We start from the raw sequence: 27,966 nt of genomic DNA on the forward strand, positions 1-27,966 counted from the left end.
ATTTCTTCCTCTGCAGACCTGCATAGTTAAGTCCATACACAGCTCAAATGCACTCTGTCTTACATTACAGATGTTGAAACTGGTAAAGGTCAACAAGTTCCTTTAAATACAAAGATGTACTAAACCTGCTCCTCATGTGCCAGGAAAATACATAAATGCATCAATATCTGAGCAGACTGTCATGGGCTCAACAAGGGACACAGTAGCTGATGACAGATAACCTTTTAGAAAATATTAAAAGAAAAGTCAAAAAACATTTATTTCTATTGGTCTGTGGCGTCTGTGCTTTCTCGAAAAAGCTTTTATTCTTTTGTATTTTCCCACACAGATGTATCTGGGGATGTAACTGTGTCTCCTCTTTTGTAAATCACCAACTTCACAAGTGCTGATTATTGGTTCATTCAGTAGCAGCTGGAGCTGCAGCCCACAAAGCGAAAGAATCAAACACCTTCAATCTATCTTTATCCACTGTTTGACACTTTAGAGCTTTCCTTTTCTTGCTCCTTTTCAGCAATGCATGTATCTAATGGTTGTTGAGGCTTCAGTGGGCCACAGTTGAATGGAGCTTCCTGTCAGTGTTTCATGGCTCTTGCAATCACATCAGGGGGAGGTGTTTTTGTTCTACCTCTGACTGAAAAGCAGTGGCCTTTCCACTGTCTTTCTCACCAGGGACAGCAGTTATGAGTGTGGAATAAAGGCACGCTCTCAGGTTTTTCCATTTTTCCACACTTCTCTTTCTTCTCAAGGATGTGCAAGATCTTCATTGTTGCATAGCACAAAAGCTAATTCTATACTGACATATTTTTTTGCATGTGCAGTATGTCTGGGGTTTTTTTGTATTCGGCATCATACTCAATCATGTTATTGACAAAAGATCCCCCCATATCTTATAGGAACAGACATTATCTTAAAAAAAGATCTATTTATCATTCTCTACTATCAACTTCTGTCCCCTCAGATGAGCAGTACATCCTGTTGTTTACAGAGTCTGTGTCTAATACAGAAGCTATAACAGTAAAGAAAATGTTGAAATACCAGCTGGGGTTGTTATTTATCTTTATTTGAAACAACTTTAATTCTACCAGAAATAGGCCTTCTTTAATGCTAGTGCTTGTAACCGTTTGATGAACCGCTCTCATTTTAAAATCGTATTCAGGGTGACTGTAGGAGGTGTGACCTCGTGGCTATGGTGTGTTGCAGGTAATGTGGAAACACAGAGAATGACTGACCACCACTCAGTGTAGTGTGGACAGCGTCAAAGAGCTCGTAGTCAGAGCTAACCAGGCATGAGGAGCTACTGTCAGACTGTGTTTCTCCTCTGGAAAGATGGAGAGTGCGGTGGAGCTTTGTCAGCCAATGGAAACACATTTAAAGTCCTTTGAGAGTGTTCCTGTGCACGCACCTTAGTTGTACTATAGCTGAACTGCTTTTCAGACGAGAGTGGCTTTTCTGTGTTCTTGTTTGTAAGGCAGTGTCAGTACATGGCCACATAACACAATTTTGTCTCTTCATCAGCCCTAAATAATTTGTTACGCATTGGAAGTGCAGTGTTTACTTGTGTTTTTCTGGCTAGAACTGCTGAGTCAGCAGAAGACGATAAACTGAACAAACCAGTTTTAGAGCAGCGGGGTGTGGCAGTGGAAAGCTGGCAGATGTTGCTCGGAAACACAGACAGAGGGAGAGACTATGCTCGTGAAGAGAATCTCTGAAGTTGCTTTACACTGATGACTTTTCATTGTGAAAGTTTTGAAGTAGGATTCAAAAACACTTCTCATCATTCCATATGAAAGCACTGTTTTCATTCACTTACTATTCTAGTGAGTGTTTTTGGGTCTTTTTGCATCTTTCTGAGCCTAGATTAAATGAGTCAATACAACAATAGCAACACTTGCAGCACACTGAAAGCTCAAAAGGTATATTCATGCTTTTACATGCTTTTAAAACAGCTGCACGTCAGGTTGTATTGACAATATTTTATGGTGCTCCCAAATAAGGCAGAGACAGACTAAATGAAAGCTGTGTTTCTGTTTTGTAAAGAGAAAATGTTTAGTGTGATATAGCTGCTGTTGCACTGATGAAAATAGTGCTGTGAGATTCCACATTATGCTAAATTTACCATGCTAGCTCTAACATTACTGTTTTTTCACTCCTCTGATGCTTTTTGCATGTCCTTCATTTGTTTGTGTTGGGTAATATTTAAATACTGGCTTTTATGTGACAATTTGCAGTGTTTTAAAATATCTACACTCTCTTAGCAGATCCAAAACCCAGATGTGTTGTGGTGATTTGAATATATACATTTTCACATATTATAGGGTTTTTAAAAGCAACCACTTGCATGCTTTCAGAACATTTTAGGGCCAGTTTAAGAGTACTTGCAGATAGTGAACGTGTATATGCTATGACTGAGCAATCATGTACAGGTCATGCCTGTGACTGAATGGCTTAAAGAGTGAAAGTGGATCCATGCCAAATTCGACATTGTGTCTGGGTACAGGTCATTAAGAGTTAATGACCAGCTGTCATGTTGTTGTCATTCACTGAGGTGTTCTGGTTGTGCATCGATGCAGAACAAGCACATGCTGGATTAATGATCATATCATGGCAATTATTAAAGAGTTTATGTATACATTTACTCGGGATTGTCACAACAGTGCAAGACAGAAAGAGGTCAAAATCATTAAATATTACATATAATTACTAGCACCTCATTAACCCCAAACGAGCAGCCTGAGGTACACACTTGTGCTACCCCCAGGCTACAGTTCACAGCACAATGGAGCCATGGAACAGTCCTCTGTGCAAATAAATCTTTCCTGGACTTGAGAGTTGACTATTTAGACAAGCAGTTTAGGGGATGAGAAATCTAATTTCTTAGCTGCAACTGAAAACTGACCATAGTGCCGCAAAATAAACTACCTTCCTGCACACTTAAGATTGTATTTCCCCATTTTTCTTTAATTTTGTTTCATTATAGAAAAATAAGTGGCCAATATTTTGTTAAATTTTGTTGATATCCTGTTCTAGTCCCAAAGTATTTGGCCCCCCATACTGCATTATTCTAGAAAAGCTATGTCTAGTTAGCATTTAGAAAGCTAGCGTTATATCATGTGATAGCAAGGTCATTTATAGTCATTTGAAAAGAAAAGTACACCACATGATTAAATAACTTGTGGAACCAACTTCATCAGCAATAAGTAATCTCTGTAAAATTACTGTACAACATCTTTACAATATCTGTAGAACATTGCTTAAGTTGATTTTGGTTTGCAGGCACTTGTTTATACAAATGTTTCTCAAGGGCCCACCACAGCGTTTCAGTCAGGTTGAATTGGGAGCTTTTGACTGGGTCAACACCTTGATTCTTTTCTTTTTCACCCATCCTGTTGTAGATTTGCTTGTGTGCTTGTAGTCATTGCGCTTTTGTTTGGCCCATTTTTCAATAAGCTTTAGCTGTCAGAAAAATGACCTCGCATTTGACTCTGGAATATTTTCACATATAGATGAGTTCAGTCGACCTAGTGACTGCAAGGTGCACAGGTCCTGTGGCTCAAAAACAACCCAGTATTATCACCACCGTGCTTGACAGCTAGCATGAAGTGTTTGTTCTGATATGTGTTTGGTTTTCAGCAAGTGCATGCTGTACATTAAGGCCAACCATCTCTACTATGGACCCACCTGTCTAAAGGACATCGCTTCACAAGTCTTATGGGTTGATTAGGTTCAGCTTTACATATTTAAGCTGTGCTGCTGTGTTCTTTATAGAGAAAAGACTTTTCCCCTTTTTCTCCTTCTTATTAAGAAATACTTGCTCAGTCTTTTTCTAATTGTACTGTTATGAAGCTTTTATAGAGTTGGTCACACTTGCTGACGATCAGTTAATCAACTGCTTTGATTAGCACCCAGCTGCTTCTTACTCTTAGTTTTTGGCTGGACTTCATATTCCTCACATTTGACTCCTCGCATTAGTTTCTTGAATTCTCCAGATTTCCAATATTAAAAGTTACATGGTGTGAAAATGCTTTAGTTGTCAAGATCCAAAAGTATTCAACTGTACAAACACTGTTCTTGCTGATGTCTCTTTTAGTGCATCTAACCACATTGCTCCATGCTATTCAAAGTCAATGTAGCACAAGGAATTTGGGGCTTAATGCACCCTGTCTCTATTGTGTGTCCCACATACATACTAAAACCAACATCATTGTTTTTATATTTATAATGACCCAACAGAAAAATAAAGAATAGTCCATTTAAATGTTATTACAAAATAATATATAAATAAAATCACTGCAAAACTGCTTTGTTTTTGTATATGTGCATAAAAGAGAAGATTAACAGTTGCTCAGAGACTCAATAAGAGATCAGTCAGTCTATGAAAGGATTTAATTTGCAAAGCAAGCATAACCAAAAGGCCCACAAGGCTTTACATACAACTATATCAGACGCATTGCCGTATCATTCTCTTAAAGCTGCCAGTGACATTCATGGTCCGTTTTCCTCTTTCACTGAAGGTGTCCATAGGAGCGCTTGATCTCATAGTCTATATCCAAGCTTTTAAGGCTTTGGCTTGAGGTTATGTGTTCAACCATGACAGCGTAGGCAGACAACCATGACACTGGAAGGCAGATAGCTTTAATCTTTTTGAAATTCCGCTGGTCATTAGTGAAAATAAAACAAGCTTTGCATGATTAAAATCTCTGAACAAAAATGTCATAGCTTACTAATACTGGCGATGTTCTTAATATTTTTATATAAAAACTGCCTCTGTGGTTCATAAAGTCACTGTAATCCTCCCATGATCAGTAACTGCTTTGTGATGTGGGCGGCATTGTCACAAGGCTGAGTAAAACAGTAATGCCTTAATCCAACAGGGCTGACTCATCGAGACGTGGATTACAGTGCCGCTTCCCCAGAATTGAAACAAAGAGCAAGGACAAAAAAAATTCTCATCAGCAGAAAATCCATCAGCAGCAATTGGCCAGGTTTACCTTTTTCGTCTTAACTGAGATTTTAATTGTCTTTGGGAGACTTAATGTTAAACCACAAGTGGCCTAAATTAAAATAAAATAAAATAAAAAGAAGCATTTACGCCATTCTCTGGCCAAGGAAGACCATTCTATGAATACCATACTGTGATTAACATACTTATCATAAAACAGGAACACAGGAATATTATTTAGAGTCATTATTGGAAAGATAAATTATAGCCCACCTTAGTTGACAGAAAAATCAGTACAAAATGCGGTCAGTACTCTATCTCTGAACTTCCTGCTCAACTCCAACTGTTTACAGCCAGTTTGCTGTAAGAAGAAGGCAGGCTCTTAAGGTTTCTTGTGTGCAGTGAGATGCACTGATAATGGATTTTTCTTAAAAAAAAACCCCACAGAAACAAAACAAAGTGATAAAAGAGAACCATGAAAATTCTAATTCTAATTGTCAGATTCTTATGTATTTTTTATTTATTCTACCATATATGGGTTTAATTGCCAAGATCGATAAGCTTAGGAAACTGGAAAATTTGATTATGTTTAAGATGAGAACTCTGATAAACACACACTGCTGTCTTCACTTTACTTGGTTCTTTCAGATTCTGTTTTGTTGTGTTTAAGAAGTTTGCATGTTGACATATCTGTCCTACCACTTTTAGCCAGTGCAAACTACAATGGAAAAATAACATTTGTCTCAATTTCCATTCTCTGGTAGCTACATGTGCAGGATCGTTATGTATTTACACTTAATCCCACCTACAGCCAAGTAGAAATGTAGTGGAAGCAACTGTCAACTAGCCAAAAGCTAAAAACAGAAGTCACCATTGCTTTCAGTTACTGAACTCAGTGAAAATGTGGTCAGTAATCCAAGACTGGATGGTTCATTCAGAACTTTGCTGGTCTTTGATGGATCTCCACCTCCTCCACACCCTTACTTTCCACATATTGATGAATTATTGTACACTATAAAATCACCCATGAGCACAAGAACTGAAAAATTGTAAAAAAGCACACACAGAACACAAAAAAACAGATAATGATGATAAATATTTTTGTTCTCTCACTCAGGCATAGCTGGCAACCCAGTGCTCTTCAATGAAAACGGAGATGCCCCTGGACGCTATGAGATCTACCAATACCAGATCAGAAACCGAACAGCCGAGTACAAAATTATTGGTCACTGGGCGGATCAACTCCATCTGAATGTGAGCACTGGCATTTTCTATTCTGTGTCCCCTACAACTTATGTTTGTGTCAGTGTTTGCAATGAAAATCCTCCGAAAGGTTACTTCAGCTCTGCAGCTGCATGTTAGATCTCTAACCCCTCTAAACCATTTCACAGTGCTCAGTTCTATCTTCAAAGGTGTAAATATCCAGGGGGCACTTTAAATGATTAACAGAATGGACTGTGATGAAAAGAAAGCCACGGGAGCTTACGGACAGACATATTTAATATCAGACAGCAGACGGCATCACTGACTTCCAAAAACAATACTGTGGGCAGGCAGTGTGATGAAGTAACAGTATTATAACAGTAAATTACATAAAGGACTCAAACAAATTATGTTTTCACAAAATGAAGAGGGGGCCTTGGGCAGGCAAATGAGTTCAATTGAACACATGAGGCCGGCTGAGGGGAGCTTTGTCTTCTTCACCTCTTTCAACAACATGTGCTGAAAGAAAAAAAGAAAGGTAAGGTATTTGTAGGCACCTACTGTAAAATGTGCCAGCAGTATTTAATTAGTGTTATTTGAGTTCTCAATTAAATACACATTTAAAGACAAATTTACTGCCTTTGAATGAACTGGCACAATTAAATAAAACCGATAACATTAAAGGGAGTAGACCTTGTTTCAAATGATGAATTTAATTTATCCTCCAAAGTATGCTTAGGAAACTGTAAAATCCACAAAGGGGAATAATATTTTGAAATGAGACATCTCTTTCTACTTTGATTAATTTTTAACACAAAAAATTGCCAAAGCCAAAAAAAAAAAAATACAGGAATTGTGCCATTAGTTCACTGCAGGACAAACATTGCGTTTCTCTTTTCCTCTCAGACTTGCCCTTCAGAAAAGTTGACTTACCACTGAAAGATTTTGCTGAATGTATGAGGAATACTTGAATAGTTTGCCTTTTTTCAACTTCTCACCCAAATAAATACAGAGAACCAAAAACACGAATTCTCCTTGGCTTCCAGAGCTTCTGATGACCATTTTGGATCAATAAAGCACCCTTTTGTACCTATCTCAGCTGTATGCAATTCAGTGAGCTTTGTACACTAAAAATCTTTTCTCAGATGTTTCTTCTCTCTCTCTATCTGTCCATTCATCCCTTTCCACATTCCTCTGCCTCCCTCATAGGTTCGTTCAATGCAGTGGCCCGGTGGTGTCCGTCAGATCCCTTCCTCAATCTGCAGCCAGGCCTGTCGCCCTGGTGAGCGCAAGAAGATTGTGAAGGGCATCCCTTGCTGTTGGCACTGCGAACGCTGCGATGGCTATCAATACCAGGCAGACACCTACACGTGTAAGATGTGTCACTTTGATTTGAGGCCCAATGAGAATCACACAGGCTGCGTTCCAATCCCCATTGTTAAGCTGGAGTGGAGCTCTCCGTGGGCAGTCATCCCTGTGTTTGTTGCAGTCATTGGCATCATGGCCACTTTGTTTGTGGTGGTCACATTCGTTCGCTACAATGACACTCCAATTGTGAAAGCATCAGGCCGGGAGCTAAGCTATGTCCTGCTAACTGGCATTTTTCTCTGCTATGCCACAACGTTCCTGATGATCTCTGCCCCTGATGTCGTAATCTGCTCCCTTCGTCGGATCTTCTTGGGTCTGGGGATGAGCATTAGTTATGCTGCTCTGCTTACCAAAACCAATCGTATTTACCGCATCTTCGAGCAGGGTAGTATGTCTGTGAGCGCGCCAAAGTTCATTTCTCCAGCCTCACAGCTAGTCATCACGTTCACCCTAGCCTCGGTGCAGCTGGTCGGGGTGTGCATCTGGTTTGTTGTGGATCCCTCCAAAGCTATTATTGACTATGAGGACCAGAGAACCTCTAACCCAGCGATGGCTCGTGGTGTGCTCAAGTGTGACATCTCTGACCTGTCCCTCATCTGCCTGCTTGGCTATAGTATGCTGCTCATGGTCACTTGCACAGTGTATGCCATTAAAACCAGAGGGGTGCCGGAGACCTTCAATGAGGCCAAACCAATTGGTTTTACTATGTACACCACCTGCATTATTTGGCTAGCATTCATCCCAATCTTCTTTGGCACATCACAATCAACAGAAAAGGTAAGCTTACAACTAATACTGGAGTGCAATTTGTATTTTTTGCCTGTCAGTTTCTTTTAAGAAATGCTTAGACATGCAGCTACACAAAACTATCTTTAACACCTATTAGCGTGGCTTTTGGCATTCATATTTCTTGACATTTACTTAGAAGACAAAAATAACCTCACAAATAATTGTACGCTGGTGACCATGTAAAGCAGAAGTAGTCTTATCATAACAAACCCATAGCGGGTTTACAGACTGACTTCAACCAGTATTACCTGGTTTCCCTAGTTTCCTTTAACAATTGTCTTTATCTTGGTTTATTAGAATATCGCAATTATCAAGAAAGACATGAAACAAAGATTATAGAAAAGATTTTCTCTACTGCTCTATCCAGTTATTCAACCTCTTGTGGGCGGTGGGGTGACCATTGGGTTAAGCCTTCCTGCAGTATTAAGCATTTATAATTAGATCCACCAAGTCTGCTGAATTAAAGTGCTGTTTGAATGTTAAATATGTATCTAATTATATACTTAATATAATGAAAAGGCTAAATTATGGTTCTACTCAGTTTTCCTTACTGCTGTTCTGTAATTTTTAAACATTTTGTGAAGTACCAGTAATTATAAAAACCAAGAACTTAAAAGAGGATGCTTGTGAATACAGAATCTGCAACGTGTACACATAAAGTAATGTAAATGTTTCTGTAATAACTCTGAAGGCAACTCACAAGCCTGTGACTCACATATATGTGACAGCTGTATGCCACAGTGCATTAGGGAACCATGAGCTGTTTACATAAACACAAGCTCACACTCTTATTCCCATGTCAAATCAATGTGCCCGACCTCTTGAACCATAGACCTGGACTGTGTTCAGCAGGAGCACTGAGGTCAAGAGGGATCCAAATGGGACATGGAAATGAAGGTTGGGCTTGGACCTCACATTCAGAGGAGAAAGTCTGGGGACAAAGCCAAAGGGGTACAACAATGACACAATAGCAATGTGTTGATGCAGTTGAAAGAGGTGTTTTGGCAGTGTAACAAAAGGGGCTTGATGGCTACAAGAGAGGGCAGTGGTGAGACAAAAAAACAAAAAAAGCCCTAAAACTGGCACGGACACTATCAGCAGTGCCAGCATGGGTCTGACAGATGCAACAAATTAATCCTTACCTTCTTCCATTTGGGATTAAACAAAACAATGCATCAAAATGCTGGCCTGGAAACTGGCTGTGATAGTTAGCTTGGTGGGAAGAAAAGTGTGTATTGTGGTTCAGAGCACACCCCGCCCCCTCCCAATTTCTGTAGTTTGCGGCATTGCAGAAAATCTGCATATGACTGTAGCCAATTGTATTATATTTATGCATTATGTGATTGGCAGTACAATGACTTATTTTCATATGCTGCATGTTGCATTAATACTATGAAGGCCAAGCTACAGGCTTTCTCTTACCCCAAATGTTAACTAGCATGAACAGAAAAAGTGCAGACAACAGCATTTAGATGCTGAAAACTGAGAGACCAGTTGAGTTTCACACATATTGCTTGATTAATGTTACATTTCCTCAATATAGTCAGAGGGGAAAAACAACCATCAGCTGTCGTCACTATACATTTTTCATTATCATACACGTAGCATACATAGTAAAGAAGAATTGGTCCAAGTGCAAAGCCCACATTATTTTTTAATGTGAGTGTTGCACATCTGAAGTCGCATGTCAACACCAGCCGCGGAGATCAGCGAGTTCTTTGTTTAATCATTCCATCTCCTCTCTCTGAAGATGAAAGAGAATTATACAATCACAGAGAGATTGAACAGCTTTTTTAGAGGATGAGGTAATCCATTAGCTAGCCTGGCTTTGAATAGTAAAATAGAAGTGAAAAAAAAAATCTTTGAAGCGTATGTGAAGTCCTACTTTTTGTTCCTTACCTCAGATGAATTTAATTTACAAACCCTGAAAACTTTTCTCACCCAGTCTTAATATAAAACACTTTTCTTGATCTAAATTACATGAGTCACTTATTAATTATTATTTCCTGTGGAAAACTGTACACACTATGGCTGGAGGACAGTTTTACTTTTATCATTTAGAAAACTTTTACTTTGGCCCTGAGCTATGTTAAGGTAAAGCACAAAATGGAACACAAAATGGAAGTTTAGCTTCAGGGAAATGTCCTACATTTTTTTCTTTCCTCATTTGAGAGAGAATAATCATATTTAATATATAACCCAAAAGGGCTGTTGAGTGTTGAGTCTGAAAAACTTAATTTAAGTTACTCTCCAATATGGTTTGTAGCTTTGTCAGACCACACAGCATACTGCTACTGCAAATGTTTTTTTGGTTTCTTTTTTTGTTTTTTTTTACCAAGCATTTAGAAATAATGGGAACAAAGATCGGATGTAACTTAATGAATCAGAATGAGTTTTGTCCCTTGAGAGCAAGAGCCCGTATTAAGATATTGCTGTAGAAAAATACATAAAAGTCTTAAGAAGGCAGAGGTCAAAGCAGATGAATGTCCACAGAACATGGAAACATTGGTTTCTTGTAACGAAGGCTACATCCTCACTAGCCTGGATAGATTTGAAAAGGCGTTTTCGTCTGGAAACGCCTCGTGTCCACACTATTGTTTTCAGTCGTTTTCACAGAGTTGTCAGTCCACACTGAAACGGCCAAAACCGCTTATGTTCCAATACTGCACATGCGTGAAACGCAAGACGATTTTTATCTGCCTCATTTCTGTCTGTTGTTTATTTACTTTCCGGCCCTTTGAAACGTCGTGGCAAAATGTTGAGGAAAAGCACCAAGTTTTTAAACGGACTAACGATGAGGTGGAGTTGTTGCTGCGAGTACCAAAAGAGTACGAAGTTGCAAAAGCCAGTGAGAATTAAGAATTTGAAGAAAAGCTATCTGAAGCATTTACACAGTGGGGGGGGAAAGGGATTGGGCATCTCTTGGATTTATGTAAGCATCTTGCGTGTAGCTCCAAAAGTTGATTCTATTCATCTGGACGTAGCGTTTTGTGGGAGAAACGTTTCGTCACTCATCGAAGTGACTTCTTCAGTCTCGACTGGTTGTTACATTTACAAAAGTCTAACTTGTAATTTGAACAAAAATAATTTCATGTTTCTAGGTTGAACGTAATTAAATCATGTAGGATCTGTATGAAATTCAACAACTTAATTTGTTCTTGTTGAGATGACATGATACAATCTAGTAAGAGTGGTTAGTTGCTGGACTCATGAAATTCACAAGATTGCATGACATTTCAAACTGTAGGAAAATCACTGGCGTTTTAAGAGACAGACAACTACACACACACCACGTGTATGCTATCGCTATTTATTGTGGTTTAACCTGTCATGGACAAAAACGTACAGAAAATTTGAGAGCAAACAAAGCAACCGCTGTATAATGCCCTCTGCTATCTTAATTTAACTGGTCACTGGAATTGCATCACATGACTAAAATGTGTCATCGTTTTCAAAAAGTCTCAGTTTTTGCTGTCCACAATGCAACGCAAAAGCACCGTTTTCAAATGTATGTGTTTTCGAGAGTGTTTCAAAACACTGCGTTTTCCGTGAGGGAAAGCGCCATCTCAGTGTGGACGGAAGGTCAAAACGGAGAGAAAATGATGCGTTTTCAAACGAAAACCTATTAGGATGGCTGCTGTGTTTGCTTCGGATTACTCCTCACCACCCACCCGACCCTGTGGCTTGTCACGTGTTCCATAATGTTGTGCTGTGGACATTTATGTGCTTTTTTTGTGCAGAGGAGTTTTTTTGTTTCCTGCTCTCTGTCAGGGTTTCTGGGTCTTTGACCCAGTATTCTTAGTTCATGTTCACTGTTTATCTACTGCCTGTTCCACTTCCTGTTTTATTGTGTTAGCCTTGGTCTGTGTGCATTATGTTCAGTCCTCTTCCCATTATCATTAGTTCATTATGTTCAGCTGTGTACTCACCGGTCTCTCATTATCATCATTATCACCAGTCTGTGTATTTAAGCCCTCTGTTCTACCCATTCAATGTCGGGTCATTAATGATGTATGTCTGATGTCAATGTCGTCTGTATGTCCAGTCAGTCAGTCAGTCAGTCAGTCAGTCAGTCAGTCAGTCCTTTGTTCATTCAGTCAGCCAGCCATTTCCTCCCTCTGTACTGTTTGCTCACTCCTTCGGCAATAAACATCCACCTTCACCTACCTGCCTGTGAGTCCAGCGTTTGGGTCCTCCTTCTCTCATCCACGACACTACCCTTGACACTCTCATGCTGTCCTCCCAGGAGCCCAGCATGAGTAGAGGTCTCTTTTTTTCCTCTTGTACTTTCCCATTGTAGTGAATATTTCTGTGTTTTTTTTTTTTTGGTTTTTTTTTTTCTTTCTGTAATGCTACCGATCTCCGACCTTTATCCCCGTGTGTGTAAGGTCGGGGGGGGGTCCTATTTCACTGCAGGGCAACCTGCACGTAGCGAATAAAGCCTTGATTGATTGATTAGTGTGGATGTAGCCAGAGATATACCAATACCTTGAAGACAAATGACACCCTAAATTATTTTTACGGTGCGTTCACACTGAACGCGATAGACGCGACCAGAGCATCAGGTATACATGCAAAGTAATTTATTAAGGAAATTTTTAAAGAAGAAAAGGCAGGAACGCTCTTTAGAGGTTTGTGGGTGGCTCTTAAAAGAGCCGTTGTGGGGAAGTCACTGGGACTTCAAATGAGCTTATATTAGCACAGGTATCGATAAAGGACTGCCGTTTTAAACACTTTTACTAACCGCAGGCAGACGGACAGGTGTTTAGGTGGGCGATGCTTGGACTGACGCTCAACAGCAGCTCCTCAAACTGGGCGAGGGAAAGATGGTGGTACCGCTGAAAGCGTCCGTCATGCAGACGCAGCTCCTGGAGCAAGTGGTGAAACTCACCAAACTGCTCACTCTTCTGGAGGACCTGATGGACCCAGGTACAGCGAGGATGTCCTTCATGCCGCTGTTCTGCTCTCCACAGTAAATAGAGAAGAGAGACTCTCTCTTCAAAGGCTAGATCGACAGCTGCCATCTGGCACTATTTCCTTCCACATTTCCGCTTCATGTGCGTGAAAATTGCATGTTTTGAAGTGCAGCCAATTCGCGTTGGTGTTGCGTCGAGGTGCGAATGTGCACGTGACCAGCTAGGGGCGTCTGGCGCTTTTTGGTCGCGTCTATCGCATTCGGTGTGAGTCCCAAACATGCTGAATACAGATATGCATGTAGTTGAAATTCTCTTGTTCAAATTTGCTGTATACAGGACTTCTAGCTAAATTTAAGGCTATTAATAATAACAACAACAACAACAACAACAACAACAACAACAATAATAATAATATCAGAACCATGATGATTTTTTTCAAAATAGTCAGTAACAGTCAGTCAGAACAGTAATATCACTGCAATAGCAGCAAAATTGTCAGAGCTGATGATTTTCTGTGACATAGGGCCTAAATGAGCATGTTGGAAAATGCCTTCTTCTGTCTTTGTAGTGTGTACTGCAGAGAGTTAGGATGGATACTCCATGATGGAGAGTATTTTGTTCAATGACCTCCTACTTTACACTGACTTGGAGTAAAGGGTTTTTTCCCCCCCCAATTAAAGTTCTGTCCTTGAGAATGGTTTTTTTTCGATTCTGTTGCCATGTACTCTCCTAGAAAACCACTCCACAGTTTGTACACAGCACACAGTCTGAATGAAGACTGCTTGAAAATCTCGGGAATATTTTTGTGCACAAAACTCAGCAAAAAGAAAAGAAAAAAGAATAATCATCTTGTTCTTGTACACTTGCAGTGTTGGTCCTCTATTCTATTTAAATTGACACCCTAAATACTCTAAAATTCCAAATGTAGGGATGGTCATGGGCTTGATTGCACTTCTAGCCATCATAAGATTGTTGACTATCTTCCAAGTCTTAGTGCACTTAGTGCAATTTGCCTCATCGGGGCAAACAAATATCCACCATTACCTCAACTCTAGATGATCTGTAACAGCACTCTACCACTGCAGAGTGGTCAGAGCCTTTACAGGTGGCTTGAGTTAAACTGAAAAGCTGAAGCGCAGAGAAACGGACAGGATATGCCCCCAATGGTGCTCTTCTGTTACCATGAAAACAGTGACATAGTTGCCATTTACATGTCACTGTTTCTGATGAATGTGCTCAAAGCCAATAAGACCTTAAAGGAAACTTGTTATGCCCATTTCTAACTCCATATTTTTACTCTGTTAGGGTAGTTTGATGGTTCAAAATAATCTTTATCTACATGGAATGTTGGTGCACACAGTTTCTCCATTGCCTAAAGCAAGCAGCTTGAGCCTTTTTCTTACTCTCACTTACAGCCAACTTTGCTCTTATTTACTGCTCCTCATAAATAGAAGATCTGAACAGCAGCTGTGTACCTGAGATGACTGTCCTAAGGATACACGCTCTCATTGGCATCATACTGCACAGAACCAGCAGCAGAAAGACTCCTCATTGGTTATGAATTTGGTCATGTATAATATGACCACTCATCATTTTAACAATATATATATATATATATATATATATATATATGTATATTTAGAAATGAAGAAAGGGATAACAGGAATAAATATAGGAAGTTAGATCATTAAGCAGATTCAGAACAATTTTAGGAAGTGTGGACAAATAAAATTTCTCACCTGTTGAACACACATTACATTTTGGAAAACTTGTTGGTTGAGCAGGAAAGTTAGCTAGTTTTGCTGTGCCAGATTTTCTTCTTCTTGTTTTATTTTTTTTAAAATAAAGCCTGTGACTGATTTGCTGAGATGTTATATAAACAATGATCTTATTTAAGGAATTAACATGTCAAAGCAAACACACCTCATAATCATTGTACTGTAAATGTCAGGCTGCACAAATCTTCACAGCCCACATTGACGAGTCTTTCAGAGCAATTAAATGCTCCACTTCTTTTGGGTCTCGATTTACCTTATCTAGCTGTGTACGCACTCATCACCCGTTTACAGCAGGCCTCTGCCTCAGCATTACAAGCACCGTCATTTATTTGTCATCTGGTGCCAAGACACATGCAACGAATGCCATAGGAAGCTTTCTCTATCATTTAGACGAGGACATCTGGTCTATCTATGGAGTGTTTATGCTACCTTCAGGAATAGATGTGACACCTACTTACCTGGAGAAACTGTCTAAATCAGCGGCTGTCTCAAAGATATAGGCAGGAGGAGGGGCAGCAGACAATAGCATGCATGGGAATGAGGCTACAGCACAATGGGCTCAGCTTAAATTCAATCAGCCCACACAAAGAGGTCCTGCCATTACAGTGCATGAATCGTCTGATTAACTGAGTGGGGTTGTTTATTTCTGTATGAAGTCTCCATCTCACTATTGGCACCGTTAGGACAAAAAAACAAAAAAACTGCTGTTAAAGTGGTAGTCAGACAAAGAAGTGGGAGTTTCAGTTCAACCAGACCAGAGTCAGGAGTGGGGTTTTTTGTTATTTTTTTGTGTTACACAGTGTAATCTGTGTTCATACCTGCTACCTGTTACCACCCATTCCATGTTCCTTCCCATTTCTCCCTTTGTCTTTTCTCAGTCGTAAGATAAACAGCGTTATTCACAGTAATGCCCCTGAGGCTCTGTAATAAATAATGAAGATTGATGCTACGAAGCAGAGGAAGCTAAGCAACATCTTGGACTTCAGAGAGCAGTTGTTGCTTTCATTAGGCCTAAAGCACTGCAGCCCTCTGTTGACCTCTGGGTGCTTTGATAATGGGTGGATAGGCCGTGAAGCTAATCAAGGCCAAAGAATTGTGATCTTTATAAATGACAATCTGCCATGAAGCTATATTATTGTGTCCCCTAAGGGTTCTATTTGTTTATTGGCTTAATTAGAGTGCAATTATAGTGAATTCTTATGCAGCAAACTCCTCTGCTCAGTACTTCCATAGCATGCTGAGAAAAAAAAAGTACCTTAATATAGTGAGGGAATTATGCAAGTTTAAATAAATTTGATTGTTTGCATCCTGCCTCAGAGACTCTCTTGGGTTGAATTGAAAATGCAGTCTGTTCATGTTTATTAGCTGTCAAATTAATGTTATGAGTTATCACAGATGTTTTTACTCAGTTTTGCTCTACTCACCGTAGGCCAGGGTGTGGAATTGCTTTATCACTTCTGCTGGAATGAAAATAATGAAATACAATTCCTATGATTACTGTAAGAAAGTAGATTATCGTTATTGGTTATCTTCATGTGTATTTTTTATGTGAAAATCAATTGCAGAGTTACCAACAAAAAAACAAAAATCTAATGGTCTAATACATCTTCACGCCCAAGGCAACACAGCTTCATTATGCAGTGTTTTCACAACCATGTAGAGGCCCTCTCTTACAAAAACTCTACATACTACCTCTTCTGCAAAAGTATTGTATGTTAATTAACTGTAACGACTTCAGTTCAAAGGTCACGGGTATAGCAGATTGTTAATGTTTTAAGTTTGTGTTAGCCTGGCGATCTAACAAACTTTGGCTTGCTACGTTTGCTTATTTAGGATGCATTACCATTGTTGCTCAGTTAATGCTGCATTTGCTTGTTCTCTGGCTTGACAGAAGTTGAGCTGTGTAGGAGTAAATAGGAAATCCACATTTAAATATGACCTTATCATTTCTGTTATGATTTTTTTTCTTCTTTTTTTTTAGAGGAACAGAGGATCTGAGACTAAAGAGCAAATTCAGCAGATACAACGGCAGCCTAACTGCTGTTACACGAAGCAGTGTATTCAGTTTCATATAGTATTTGTGTGAGTGCATTACACTGTGCGTAAACATTTTGCAGCTTCCTTTTTTGATTTAAAATGTCAGTTTATGAGCTTTATCTCTACATTTACTTGCTTTAGGCTGGGTGTGGCTCACTGGACTTATTATCACCATATAAGAAATTTTCTTTACTTTTCTTTACCACAACAATTTGCTGGGCCCCCAGTGACACCCATTGTGTTACTTTGTATGTCCCCCACAATTTCCCCAGCCAATATTTTTACTGGCCCCCATATGACCACACCTATTAAAAAAATTCTGGAGGTGACCCTTGCTCTTCAGCTTCCTCTTTTGTGTAATACAGCCATGTTTACTAATAATGCCATTATTTCACCTACGTTTTATTGGAGTACTGTTGTACACAAGTACATTTTTACTTGAGTAAATATTTCCAGGACTCTTCCCATCACTGATCCTCCAGGTACTGATAGCTCCATGATTTCTTTCCATCTAGTTCAGTCATTAATGCGACTATGAGTACTTCTTCTATGTTATGTTTTGCCTAAGGCAAGCTACGCTAATGGCAGTGTGATGATATGTGTGTGAGATATATGGTATCTCTCTTCATTTCTCTTCCAAGTTGCTCCAGTCATTGAATGCTCAGGTGCATTTCAATCAGGAGGAAACAAATTAATGGACTGAATATTGGACGTGCTCTGACATTGAAAAAAGGACTCCATTTGTAAGCTAACATCAATGAGGCAATAGAGAGGGCACATGTTATCTGATGAAATACCAAACAATAATATATTGATTTCAAGTAAGGTCAAGGCAATAATTTCCTTTCATCTAACATATTACATTATATACATATTATTATAACATAGACCAACAAACAGGCAGGACTGAGATTAGTTTATAAAATGTGCTGATTTGTTTTTCCATTGTTCATCTATAAGAAGGTACCAGTTACTATAAAATCTATCACTTTGTCTATAATGCTGTTACAATTGATTCAAAATGTAAAATTATCAAATAATTGTTTATTTTAAAAAAGAAAACAGTTCATGCACTAACTAGTCACTTCATTAGGTACACATGCTAGTCCTGGGTTGGACCGCTTTTGTCTTCAAGTGCCTCAGTTATTCTTGCCACAGATGTACCAAGGTGCTGGAAACATTCCTCTTGGATTTTGGTCCATATTGAAAAGATACTCAGTTACTGAAGATTTGTTAGCTGCACATCCATGCTGTAACTCTGCTGTTCCACCACATACCAAAGGTGCTCTGAGATTGATTGGTGACCATGGAGGCCTCTGGAGTACAGAGAACTCATTGTCATGTTCAAGAAACCAATTTGAGATGATTTCAGCTTTATGACATGGTTTGTTATGCTGCTGGAAGCAACTATCACAAGATGGGTACACTTTGGTCATAAAGGGATAGACATGGTCAGCAAAAATACTCGGGCAGAGCTGTGATGTATTGCTAACTTGGTACTAAGAAGCCCAAAGCATGACAAGAAAATATCCCCCATGCCATTGCACAACCACCAGACTGAGCTGTTGTAATAAGACAGAATGGAGCCATGTTTATGTCAAATTCTGACGCTACCACCTGAATGTTTTGCTGTAGAAGTCAAGACTCTTAAAACCAGGGAACATTTCTGCAATCGTGTATTGTCTAATTTTAGAAACTGTAGCCTCAGTTCCCTGTTCTTAGCTGACTAGCTGTCCTTCAAATCACCTTTCTTCCTCATTCTGTTCAATTTTATTTATATAGCACCAATTCACAACAGCAGTATTATTGTAGAGACCCTACAAAAATACAAACATTACTCCATTTAAACTTAAGTAGGTCATCTTGATCATCTCTACATACCTTGCCTTGAGTTGCTGCTGTTTGGCTAATTAGATATTTGTGTTAACGAGCAGCTGAACAGTTGTACCTAATTAAGTGGCCAATGTATATTATCACCACATTAAATGTAAAATATAAATGAAACTATTATTCTTGCACACTGTACTATTTGGCATTAAATCCACTTATATTCTATTCTTAGCCTCTACAATGTGACAGCTTACTGATTGTCCTGATTTATATCACTGCTGACATAATATTCAAAATTTAAAATAACCTTACCTAAGGTTACATTAGATTAAATGATAATAACAATATTTGTTCTTCAACGTGACCTAATTTACAGTGAGATATGGTGCAGTTACATAATCATAGTAGTTATTATTGGAACTGCGTTGATAAGTTGATTAGTTGAGCCACAAATAAAGCAAGTTTTTATAGCTCTGACATAGGATAATTGACTTCTTTTAGTATGGACATCAAAGATGATTTAAGTGTCTTTTGTTCCTTGTTGCATTAATTTTACAGACCAAAACTGAAATGATTGAGAATATAATTTTCAATTTTTAAAAAAAATGTTATTCTGACACAGACTTTAAATGTTCTCAGATTTAAAGTCATTTTACTGTTCTTATTTATTCTGTGCCGGTATATAATCAGTGACCGAGAGGATGGATTTTAAGATGATATTATTCCTGGGTGAAAAGCAGCAGAACACTTTTATGTTCTGTTTATGTGATGAACAGCTTGGGTTCAACAGTCCGTCCCTGAGGCAGCAGTGAACCAAGCCCTGAGCAGTTCACTGGTTAATACTCCCCACAGCTGGGAGGGGAGCGCTGCAGCTGTCTCTCTATAATACTGACTCCATTCTTCCTTCTTCTCTTCAGCCAGCAGTCTCACATGGAAAGAGGGTTGGCTGAGTATATAGGGAAAGCACTGTGGAGAGTCAAAATAATAAAAACACACAACATATTAAAATAGAGGTCACGTATGAGAAGCTGTTACTTTTGTTGAATCAGAAAATAGCAGAGACCTGATGAGGAAAAACTTGACTTGAAAGATTGACTCTTAAAGTACCAACATATAAAATACTAGTGAGTAAAAATCTATGCATGAGAGGATTTATCGTCTGATTCGAATATCGTTCCTGCAAGAAATAACAGATTCTGATTTGTTGGAAATGTGTGTTCATTTGAATACTGTAGTCGACTGTGGTTTAATTATCTTTGTAAATCAGTGATTATGGTAACCAAAGAATGAAAAACCTGCTCTCGTTTCAGTCTTTCTTGTTGTTGTTGTTACTACTCGCACCTGTCATCCTCCGAGTAAATATATTAAATCTTACACCCACAGCAGGTTATAACCCATTACATTATTTTAAGCCTCACCATCAATTTTGATGCATTAGGAACAATTTTGGTGGATTTGAAGGAACAACAAAATCTCTCATTATTATTATTATTATTATTATTATTATTATTGACAGTATTCATACATTTATGTAGTTACACCAGGTAAATGATCATAATTAGATTCTTGTTGTGTGTTACAGAGGTGTAGTAAATTACAGCAAGCACAATTTAATTTCTATCCAAACAAAACTCCTCCTTTTTAGTGAACTGAACTTTCAATTTTATATATATGTAAAAATTAAATTTTATATATTTTGTCTATATCTCGCTCTATCTATCTATCTATCTATCTATCTATCTATCTCGATCCATCAATTATAGATAGATAGAGTGTGTGTGTGTATCCCAGTATTAGCCAAATGTAAACTCATTCCTCAATCAGTCACAACAGTATGATGTTTAGAAATTGCATAAGCTTTTCTTCTACCTTATTGCATCTTTAAAGATGACTCATTAATTTGCTGCAGTTCTGCAAACAATTAAATGGAATGAATGAGGATGGTACTCTGTTGCCCTCCCCCATAATTTGGAGGATTTGACCATGTGTAAAATTTTCATGAGCTTGTTTCTTTTTTTATGGGCCTGCTTATTATGAGTCAGAAAAAGATCCAATCTGTGTTCAGGGTGGACGTGATAGTCATATTAAAACTAGAATGGCAGAAAATTAAGTAAACACTGTGGCCCTGGCTGGCTCAGCACACATACACCATAAAAGCAGATAGGATGCTGATTTAAAACAAGTTTAACACATCATTTTCATTAGATAGCTTTGCAGCTTCTACTGGACAAAGTAGATACTCATTTAAAAACTCCTTGACCAACACATGGGTCATTGAATACTCTAATTATAATGATGCACAGCAGATGTCTCTTGTACTATACATGCCACTGCCCACACAGAAAAATCAGTAATGCAAAACACTGTTAAACTGTTTGTATCATTCATGTTTGGTTTTTGCCTCTTGCAGATGTACATCCAAACAACCACGCTGACGATCTCTGTGAGCCTGAGTGCTTCAGTGTCCCTCGGGTTGCTCTACATGCCCAAGGTCTATGTGGTTCTTTTCCACCCTGAGCAGAATGTGCCTAAGCGCACACGGACCCTCAAGGCTGTGGTTACTGCTGCCACCATGTCCAACAAGTTCAACCCCAAGGCTGGACTCAGACCCAACGGAGAAGCCAAGACCGAGCTGTGCGAAAGCCTCGAAACACAGTGTAAGAGCAAAAATGCAAATGAGGAAAGCTTTGACTAGAAACCTGCTGGCTTAAGTTCAGGAATGTTTTGTCCTTCCGTGTCTGTAAAACAAATTGATGCAATGATAGGATGCAGTGTGAAAAAAAAAACAACCTTATTAACAAATGTATAGCATGTTATTTAACACTTCATTGAATCTAGTAAATGTGACACTGTTATTCATTTGGTGGTGAGGCTGTGGAAATTGTTTTTCAAGAAGCATTACAGGAATCACAATTATGTGTGTGAGAATGAAGTCACAAAGGAATGGATTAGAAAGCATATTCTGGAGTCCAGCAATGAACTAAAACGCCTGTAAAACATTGAGGTATGATTTTATTACTGGCATCAATCTTCTTCTTTTTTTTATTAAAGTGAATGTTTTCCAAAATGTCAAACTATTCCTAAAATAACAAGTAAACGAGGGTAACACACGTCCTTAAAAAAGTCTTCAAGTCCAATCGCCTAAATTTTAGGCCTTCTCTAAAAAGATGAAGACGACTTTACCACATCTTAAAATTTGATACAATTTGATTGTTTCACTTTTAAATGTGTTTTGGGAAAAATTGTATTGATCATGTTGTTACAAAATTGCAGTATGAAACCAACACGGAGTCAATAACTGCTAATGCAAACTGTGCAGCCCAGTTAGAAGCATGCAAGTCTCAAAAAAGGTTAGGACAGAGCTGTGTTTACCACTGTGTGGCATTCCCTTCTGTTAAAAACAGTCTGTAAATATGAGGGAACTGAAGAACACCAGTTGCTGCACTTCTGGGAGAGGAATGTTGTTCCATTCTTGTCTATGTCCGTGTTTTTACATTTTTGAAATTCTTTATTATATATTTTTTATTCATCTTATCATAGAACAGTTTTCCATTTTGCCTCAGTCCAAATGAGCTGTGGCCCAGAGAAGACAATGTTTTTTCTGGATCATTTTCACATATGGTTTCTTCTAATCATCATACTGTAGAATTTTAACCTTCATTTGTAGATGGCACAGCAAATTGTGTTCATAGACCTGACCTTTGTCCCTTTATTCAGATTCTCAAAATCATTTTGTGATATTATTTAAAATGTATTATAGGTGTTGAGTTAGTCAAAGTCTTTATTCTGAAAGCCATTATTCTACAGGGTGGGCCATTTATATGGATACACCGTAATAACATGGGAATGGTTGGTGATATTAAAGTCCTGTTTGTGGCACATTAGTATATGTGAGGGGGCAAACTCCTCAAGATGGGTGGTGACCATGGTGGCCATTTAGAAGTCGGCCATCTTGGATACAACTTTTGTTTTTTCAATAGGAAGAGGGCCATGTGACACATCAAACTTATTGGTAATGTCACAAGAAAAACAATGGTGTGCTTGGTTTCAACATAACTTTATTCTTTCATGAGTTATTTACAAGTTTCTGACCACTTATAAAATGTGTTCAATGTGCTGCCCAGTGTGTTGGATTGTCAATGCAACCCTCTTCTCCCACTCTTCACACACTGATAGCAACACTGTAGGAGAAATGCCAGCACAGGCATCCAGTATCCGTAGTTGTCTTGTTGCCAGTTAACCCAATCAATCGCAAAATATCCCTCCAGTAGTTTTTGTAGTGCAATACCACTTTTCTAACATTTTGTTATCCCTGTTCAAACTTTGAGACATGTTACTGCCAACTAATTGGAAAATGAGCTAATTCATCAAATATTAAAATGTCTCCGTGTAAACTTTGTGTTTTCTATTTCTATCTGTTTGAATCCTGCTTTATTTATATTTTATATAGCGTTCCAGTTCTTGTGTGGAACTGGGTTTCTAATAATTTTCAGTTTATCTCTGACTTAAACTGTTGATTTTTGTCATGCAACCATTGCTTATAATTCATTATAATGCAAATATTTACTTGCTCTATCCTGTAAAATGAAGCCATCGGACTGGAAAATCTATCTGCATTCATTACTATTTACTGACATGCTATATATAAACTGAAATAATAATCAATAGATAAATTATTGAATCACTAATCAAAGCCTAGCATTTGCACACATTATTAAAAAAACAAGAAAGGTGTGACTATCTTTTATAAAGCAGCTGAATCACTGTGTATGCCTCCTAATCTCAATGCTTGGCACTCCTGTGATGCACTGTGGATTTATATTAGTGAGGTAAATAATGACCTCAGCAATTGAGTCAGCAGAAATTACTCAAGTGGCATTCAAAACACTCTTCTTGCCTTAAGCTGGAAAAGGTTTTTATCAGTCTGTGGTCAAAACCACAGGTATTGACAGCTGTTTCCTTTCATAGGAGAATAAAATAGCTGACATATATTTACTGTTAGCACAAAACCAGAAATCAATGTAAAACTTATCAGAATGCTCTGCAGTAACAATAGCACAATGGTGTGAGGCCTGTCACAAAAACTACATGCATCCAAACAGAGCAGCATTAATTCCATTCTTGCTTCATGTTTGTGTGGATGGTTAAAAGGGCCTTTTGTTAAAATAAGTGTCGAGAAGGCAGAGACGCTGAATTGATAGCCAGCAGCAAATTATCCTGATGGGGTTACCGTTTACAGGGGGCTATACAGTGTATGGCTATTTGAATGAGTGCCATTTGTCATTGTCATCGCCAGTGTGGATATATGGCTTGATGAAATTGAAAAATTCCTGTCTGGGCCAGCTCCCCCCAATGCTGAGATCTAGTGGCGATATGTCAGGATTTATCTGCTCCCACTCAGAGAATCAGCTAACATGGTCCGGGGAGACAGCTGGAAAGTTAACTCCTGATAGCTATAGCTGTGAGGGAAAAAAATGGTGGTGGTAGCTAAAGGTAATAGTTACATTTGGCACATGCTGAGGGGAATAACATGACCTGAGAACTAGGGAATTTTTAATAGGATCGTAATATCATAACCAATCAGGAACTAAACACATTTTTTCAGCCCTGTGTAGCAGTTTCTTACTCTTGTTACTACAGGAAGAGCGCTAAACAAAAAGAGCTTCATGCCCAAATCAGCTCCCTTTCTTAGGTTACAAACTTTACCTCAACTGTATTAAACTCTGACTCTTCCTTCTCATTTCGTCTCTTTCAGCGTTTTCAACAAAGCAAACCTACATCAGCTACAGCAACCATGCAATCTGAAGGACAAAGGATGTTATCACGATTCAGGATTTCCGTCCCAGCAAAGAAAACAAAACATGCAGTGGAATTTCAAGCATCCGGCAAAAATAAATAAAGTCAAATAAATTAAATAGATATGTATTTTTTCCGGGTGGAGATCAGAGAAATATTGCACAAAGACGCGGCATTGTGTGGAAAGAGCACATGAGATGCAGGGATGGACAAAACTTGGGACCAGAACAGATAACAGCACAATTTTAAGGTTCCATCTTTGGTCTGCCTCAGAAGAATACATAAAAGAAAAATGAAAATATTTGCATGGCAGAGGCCTATAGACTGAAGGATGGAGCTTTCCTTTTCTGTGTTTACATTTCAGCTATGCCCTCTTTTAAAGACTTCTCCGTCATCTTTCGCAGCACTGACTGAAACTGAACTACGAGTAAGAATATGTTCAGGTTCTTAATGTCGTTTGCCAGTTTTGTGAATTATAATTAATCTTCAAATCCTCAAGGCATCACAAGGGATTAATCAACACCAAAAAGGCATGCAAACATGGTCTATGGATCTCTGAGAGGGGCTTGTGTTTGTTTTTATTTCTAAATGTGTTCTGGTCTCGTGAGTCAAATGACTGGAAATATTGATCGTCACAACAATGCAACAGATCTTTACCAGACTCCATGTATTTTGATTTCCTCTTCCAAGTTGCCGATGAGTTAATAAGAATGACTACACATATAAAATGGTCTCTGCTGATTTTGAGCATGCCAGTTTTAACATCCTGTGTTGTGTTGTTTAAAAAAACAAAAGGGAAAAAAAAGGAATGCGTTTAAACTCTGTTGCAGTGTTGTTTAAAATTGTTTGGGCCTATTGTACGTTAAAAACTGTTCTCAAATGGTGAAGGTCTAGTGAGTGATTGTTTATCTGTGCTACAGTAAGGCCATGATTTGTATTACCAGCTAGCCCAAGGCTGCCACTGCCCTCTGCATATCTGTATGTGCTTTGAAACAGTGGCTCATGGTTAAAATAAACAGTGTTTTAGCCAGGAGATCTCACTGTGAGCTGTTATCCAGGATGACCCTACCACCACTGCCACCAGCTATTCTCACACATTCATAGTGTAAGGGTAAAGCTTAGCTGTACAGATCCATTAGTAGGGGAATTAAGATGAAGTATGCCCTTGAGAGGATCATGCAATATACCCTGAAGGTGATATCCATAATGGACCAGCTACTGAAAAAAAAAAATCATGTCCTCTTCAGGCACTCTTGTGATAAGGAGGAGGTGTCAGGAAGTTGTAAGGCATTTTAGCAAATGAAATTCTAATTGCAAAACTATACAATATCTCTATCAATCACTCCGAGTTGGCAGAACAGATTAAGGGTTGGCTCCGTGCAGTATAAAAGCCCTCTATTGTCTTGGGGAAAATATTGTGGGGTCATTTGTGTTGTGAATTCAATGCTGCTTTTCATGCCTCCCTCTGTATTACTTTCAACACCATTTGTGTTGCAGAATAAAATGTGAGTGCTGACCAAATTAAATGGTAAGTTAATGTATGTTATTAAATAGATTGATGATGTCTGCTTTATGTCCTGACATATCTTAAAATTGGGGAAAAAATACAAAAGGATACAGTGCCTGGCTAGCTATGTATTTGTTAAACCTCATGAAAACTAATGAAGTGTGTGAAGCATGTTTAGTTTTTTTTTTTTATACAAAATTTTATTTCTATTAAAAATGTTTTAAAACATCATTGTCCATTTTCACATTTCTGTAATTCAAGAAAGTTGAAAATTGGTTTGTTTATTATTTTTTGTCTTTGTTCAGTTTTTCAACAGGTTATCATTAACGGTTCCTGTCTGGTCTTGTACATATGTTGCTTGAGTTTAAAAAAAGAAAAGAGAGAAAATGATACATTAGCAAACTTACAATATCCCTAGCTAAATGATTGGCAGCACTTCTGTGTGAGTGAGTGTGTACTTTGTTCCCAATGTAAAGTGTTTGTCCGCCCTGAAGAAAACAAGACAATGGGTGCCATCCTCTGAATAACACGTTGCCACATTGCTCTGATAATAGTGCTGGAAGGACACAGAGTTGGTGGAAGGAAACATGAAATTATTTTAAATGAATGGGGAGCCCCTACTTTCATCCAAGGCTTTTGCATGCAGAAAGCTCTCTGCATCTATCATCTTCTCCACGCCTCCCTGATAGTGTGAGCCCACAATACAACAAAAGGCTTGGAAAATAACAGTCATTGCATAGCAAGAGCAAGAAGAAACAGAGCACAGAAAAAATGACGCACTTCAGTACATTATCAGCACATTATTAGAATCATCATTATTAATAGATCTGGAAGAAAACCCGTCAACAATCAGTCCTCCATCTCAGTAGGTTTTCTAATGACTACTGGAGATGATCCAAAAAGTAGATCACAAGACATGTTTGTACATCTCTCATGCTTTTAAAAACACAAGATATAAGCATACACTGTCCAAATGTTTATTACAATTCATTTAACTTCACCAACAGTGCAGGTATGTAATAAGACTGATCTGATCTACATAACTTGACACCCTATACCAGACCTCAGTAAATCCATACATTTAAACTACAACTGATAAAACAACCATTCAATTCAAAAACTGCAGTATCTTCTAAATGGTAAAAACTTCAGTTTGAAAACTTTTAATGTGAAACAGCTGAAGAAGGGCACAGCAAATGGGAGGTGATCATAATGAATCAGTGGTACACTACATGCTGTTTGGAATCATTATCACTAATCCTGATATACTGCTAAATTCAAACCAACAATATGGTGAGAATTGTATTAGTTTATCAGTTCATGACATAAATGATTTTACATATTTAGCACCAAAACACAGTTTGCAATATGTATGTGTCTGAAAGTGGATCTCTCCTTTTTGATTCTGTTCTGCTTATCAGCAAGTGGTGGCAGTAATATTCCATAAAACGCAGCCAACTGCAGACAATCAGATCTACATTTTTATGTTTTGTGTTTTCTAAGAAAAGCAAACAAAATTGGACTTTTGCAATGCCTGCCACCAGAGCAATCTTGAGCTATATTTGTTATTGTAAATGTATGTTTGAACAACTACATTACTGCATCAAATACAGTAACGTAATTGTTGACTGATGATGTCATGGATGTGCTATGAGCAAGCAGAGGTAGGACCCAAATGCAGGACTTGAACACAAAGGTATTAACTAAGGAAGGCAGCTTTTATTGCTGTAGGACCAAACACTAAAACAAGGAAACAAAACTTAAACTGGAACCTGGGAAACTGAACTAAGAAACTAGGAGCTA

At 38.4% G+C, this 27,966-nt stretch overlaps 1 protein-coding gene across 5 annotated transcripts in view; it reads left to right on the forward strand.

Moving 5' to 3' along the window:
* The window catches only part of LOC146574897 (metabotropic glutamate receptor 4-like), a 198,429-nt gene extending 172,040 nt beyond the window's left edge, over window positions 1–26,389 (forward strand). For 4 of the 5 annotated variants that reach the window (XM_085274948.1, XM_085274951.1, XM_085274950.1 and 1 more), the window contains 4 exons: window positions 6,057–6,193; window positions 7,352–8,287; window positions 21,271–21,517; window positions 24,616–26,389. In XM_085274948.1, coding sequence (XP_085131074.1) covers window positions 6,057–6,193; window positions 7,352–8,287; window positions 21,271–21,517; window positions 24,616–24,665 — 1,370 coding nt within the window. In that variant the 3' untranslated portion in view covers window positions 24,666–26,389. Of the gene's footprint in view, window positions 1–6,056; window positions 6,194–7,351; window positions 8,288–21,270; window positions 21,518–21,753; window positions 21,865–24,615 lie in introns of all 5 variants that reach the window. The other variant, XR_014892510.1, reaches the window with a different exon arrangement.
* The last annotated feature ends 1,577 nt before the right edge of the window (window positions 26,390–27,966 follow it).

This window comes from Mchenga conophoros, linkage group LG5 (assembly GCF_057382185.1).
Source record: "Mchenga conophoros isolate Kocher_MC1m ecotype Shallow Benthic linkage group LG5, M_conophoros_male_GT1.1, whole genome shotgun sequence".
Lineage (NCBI taxonomy): Eukaryota > Metazoa > Chordata > Actinopteri > Cichliformes > Cichlidae > Mchenga > Mchenga conophoros.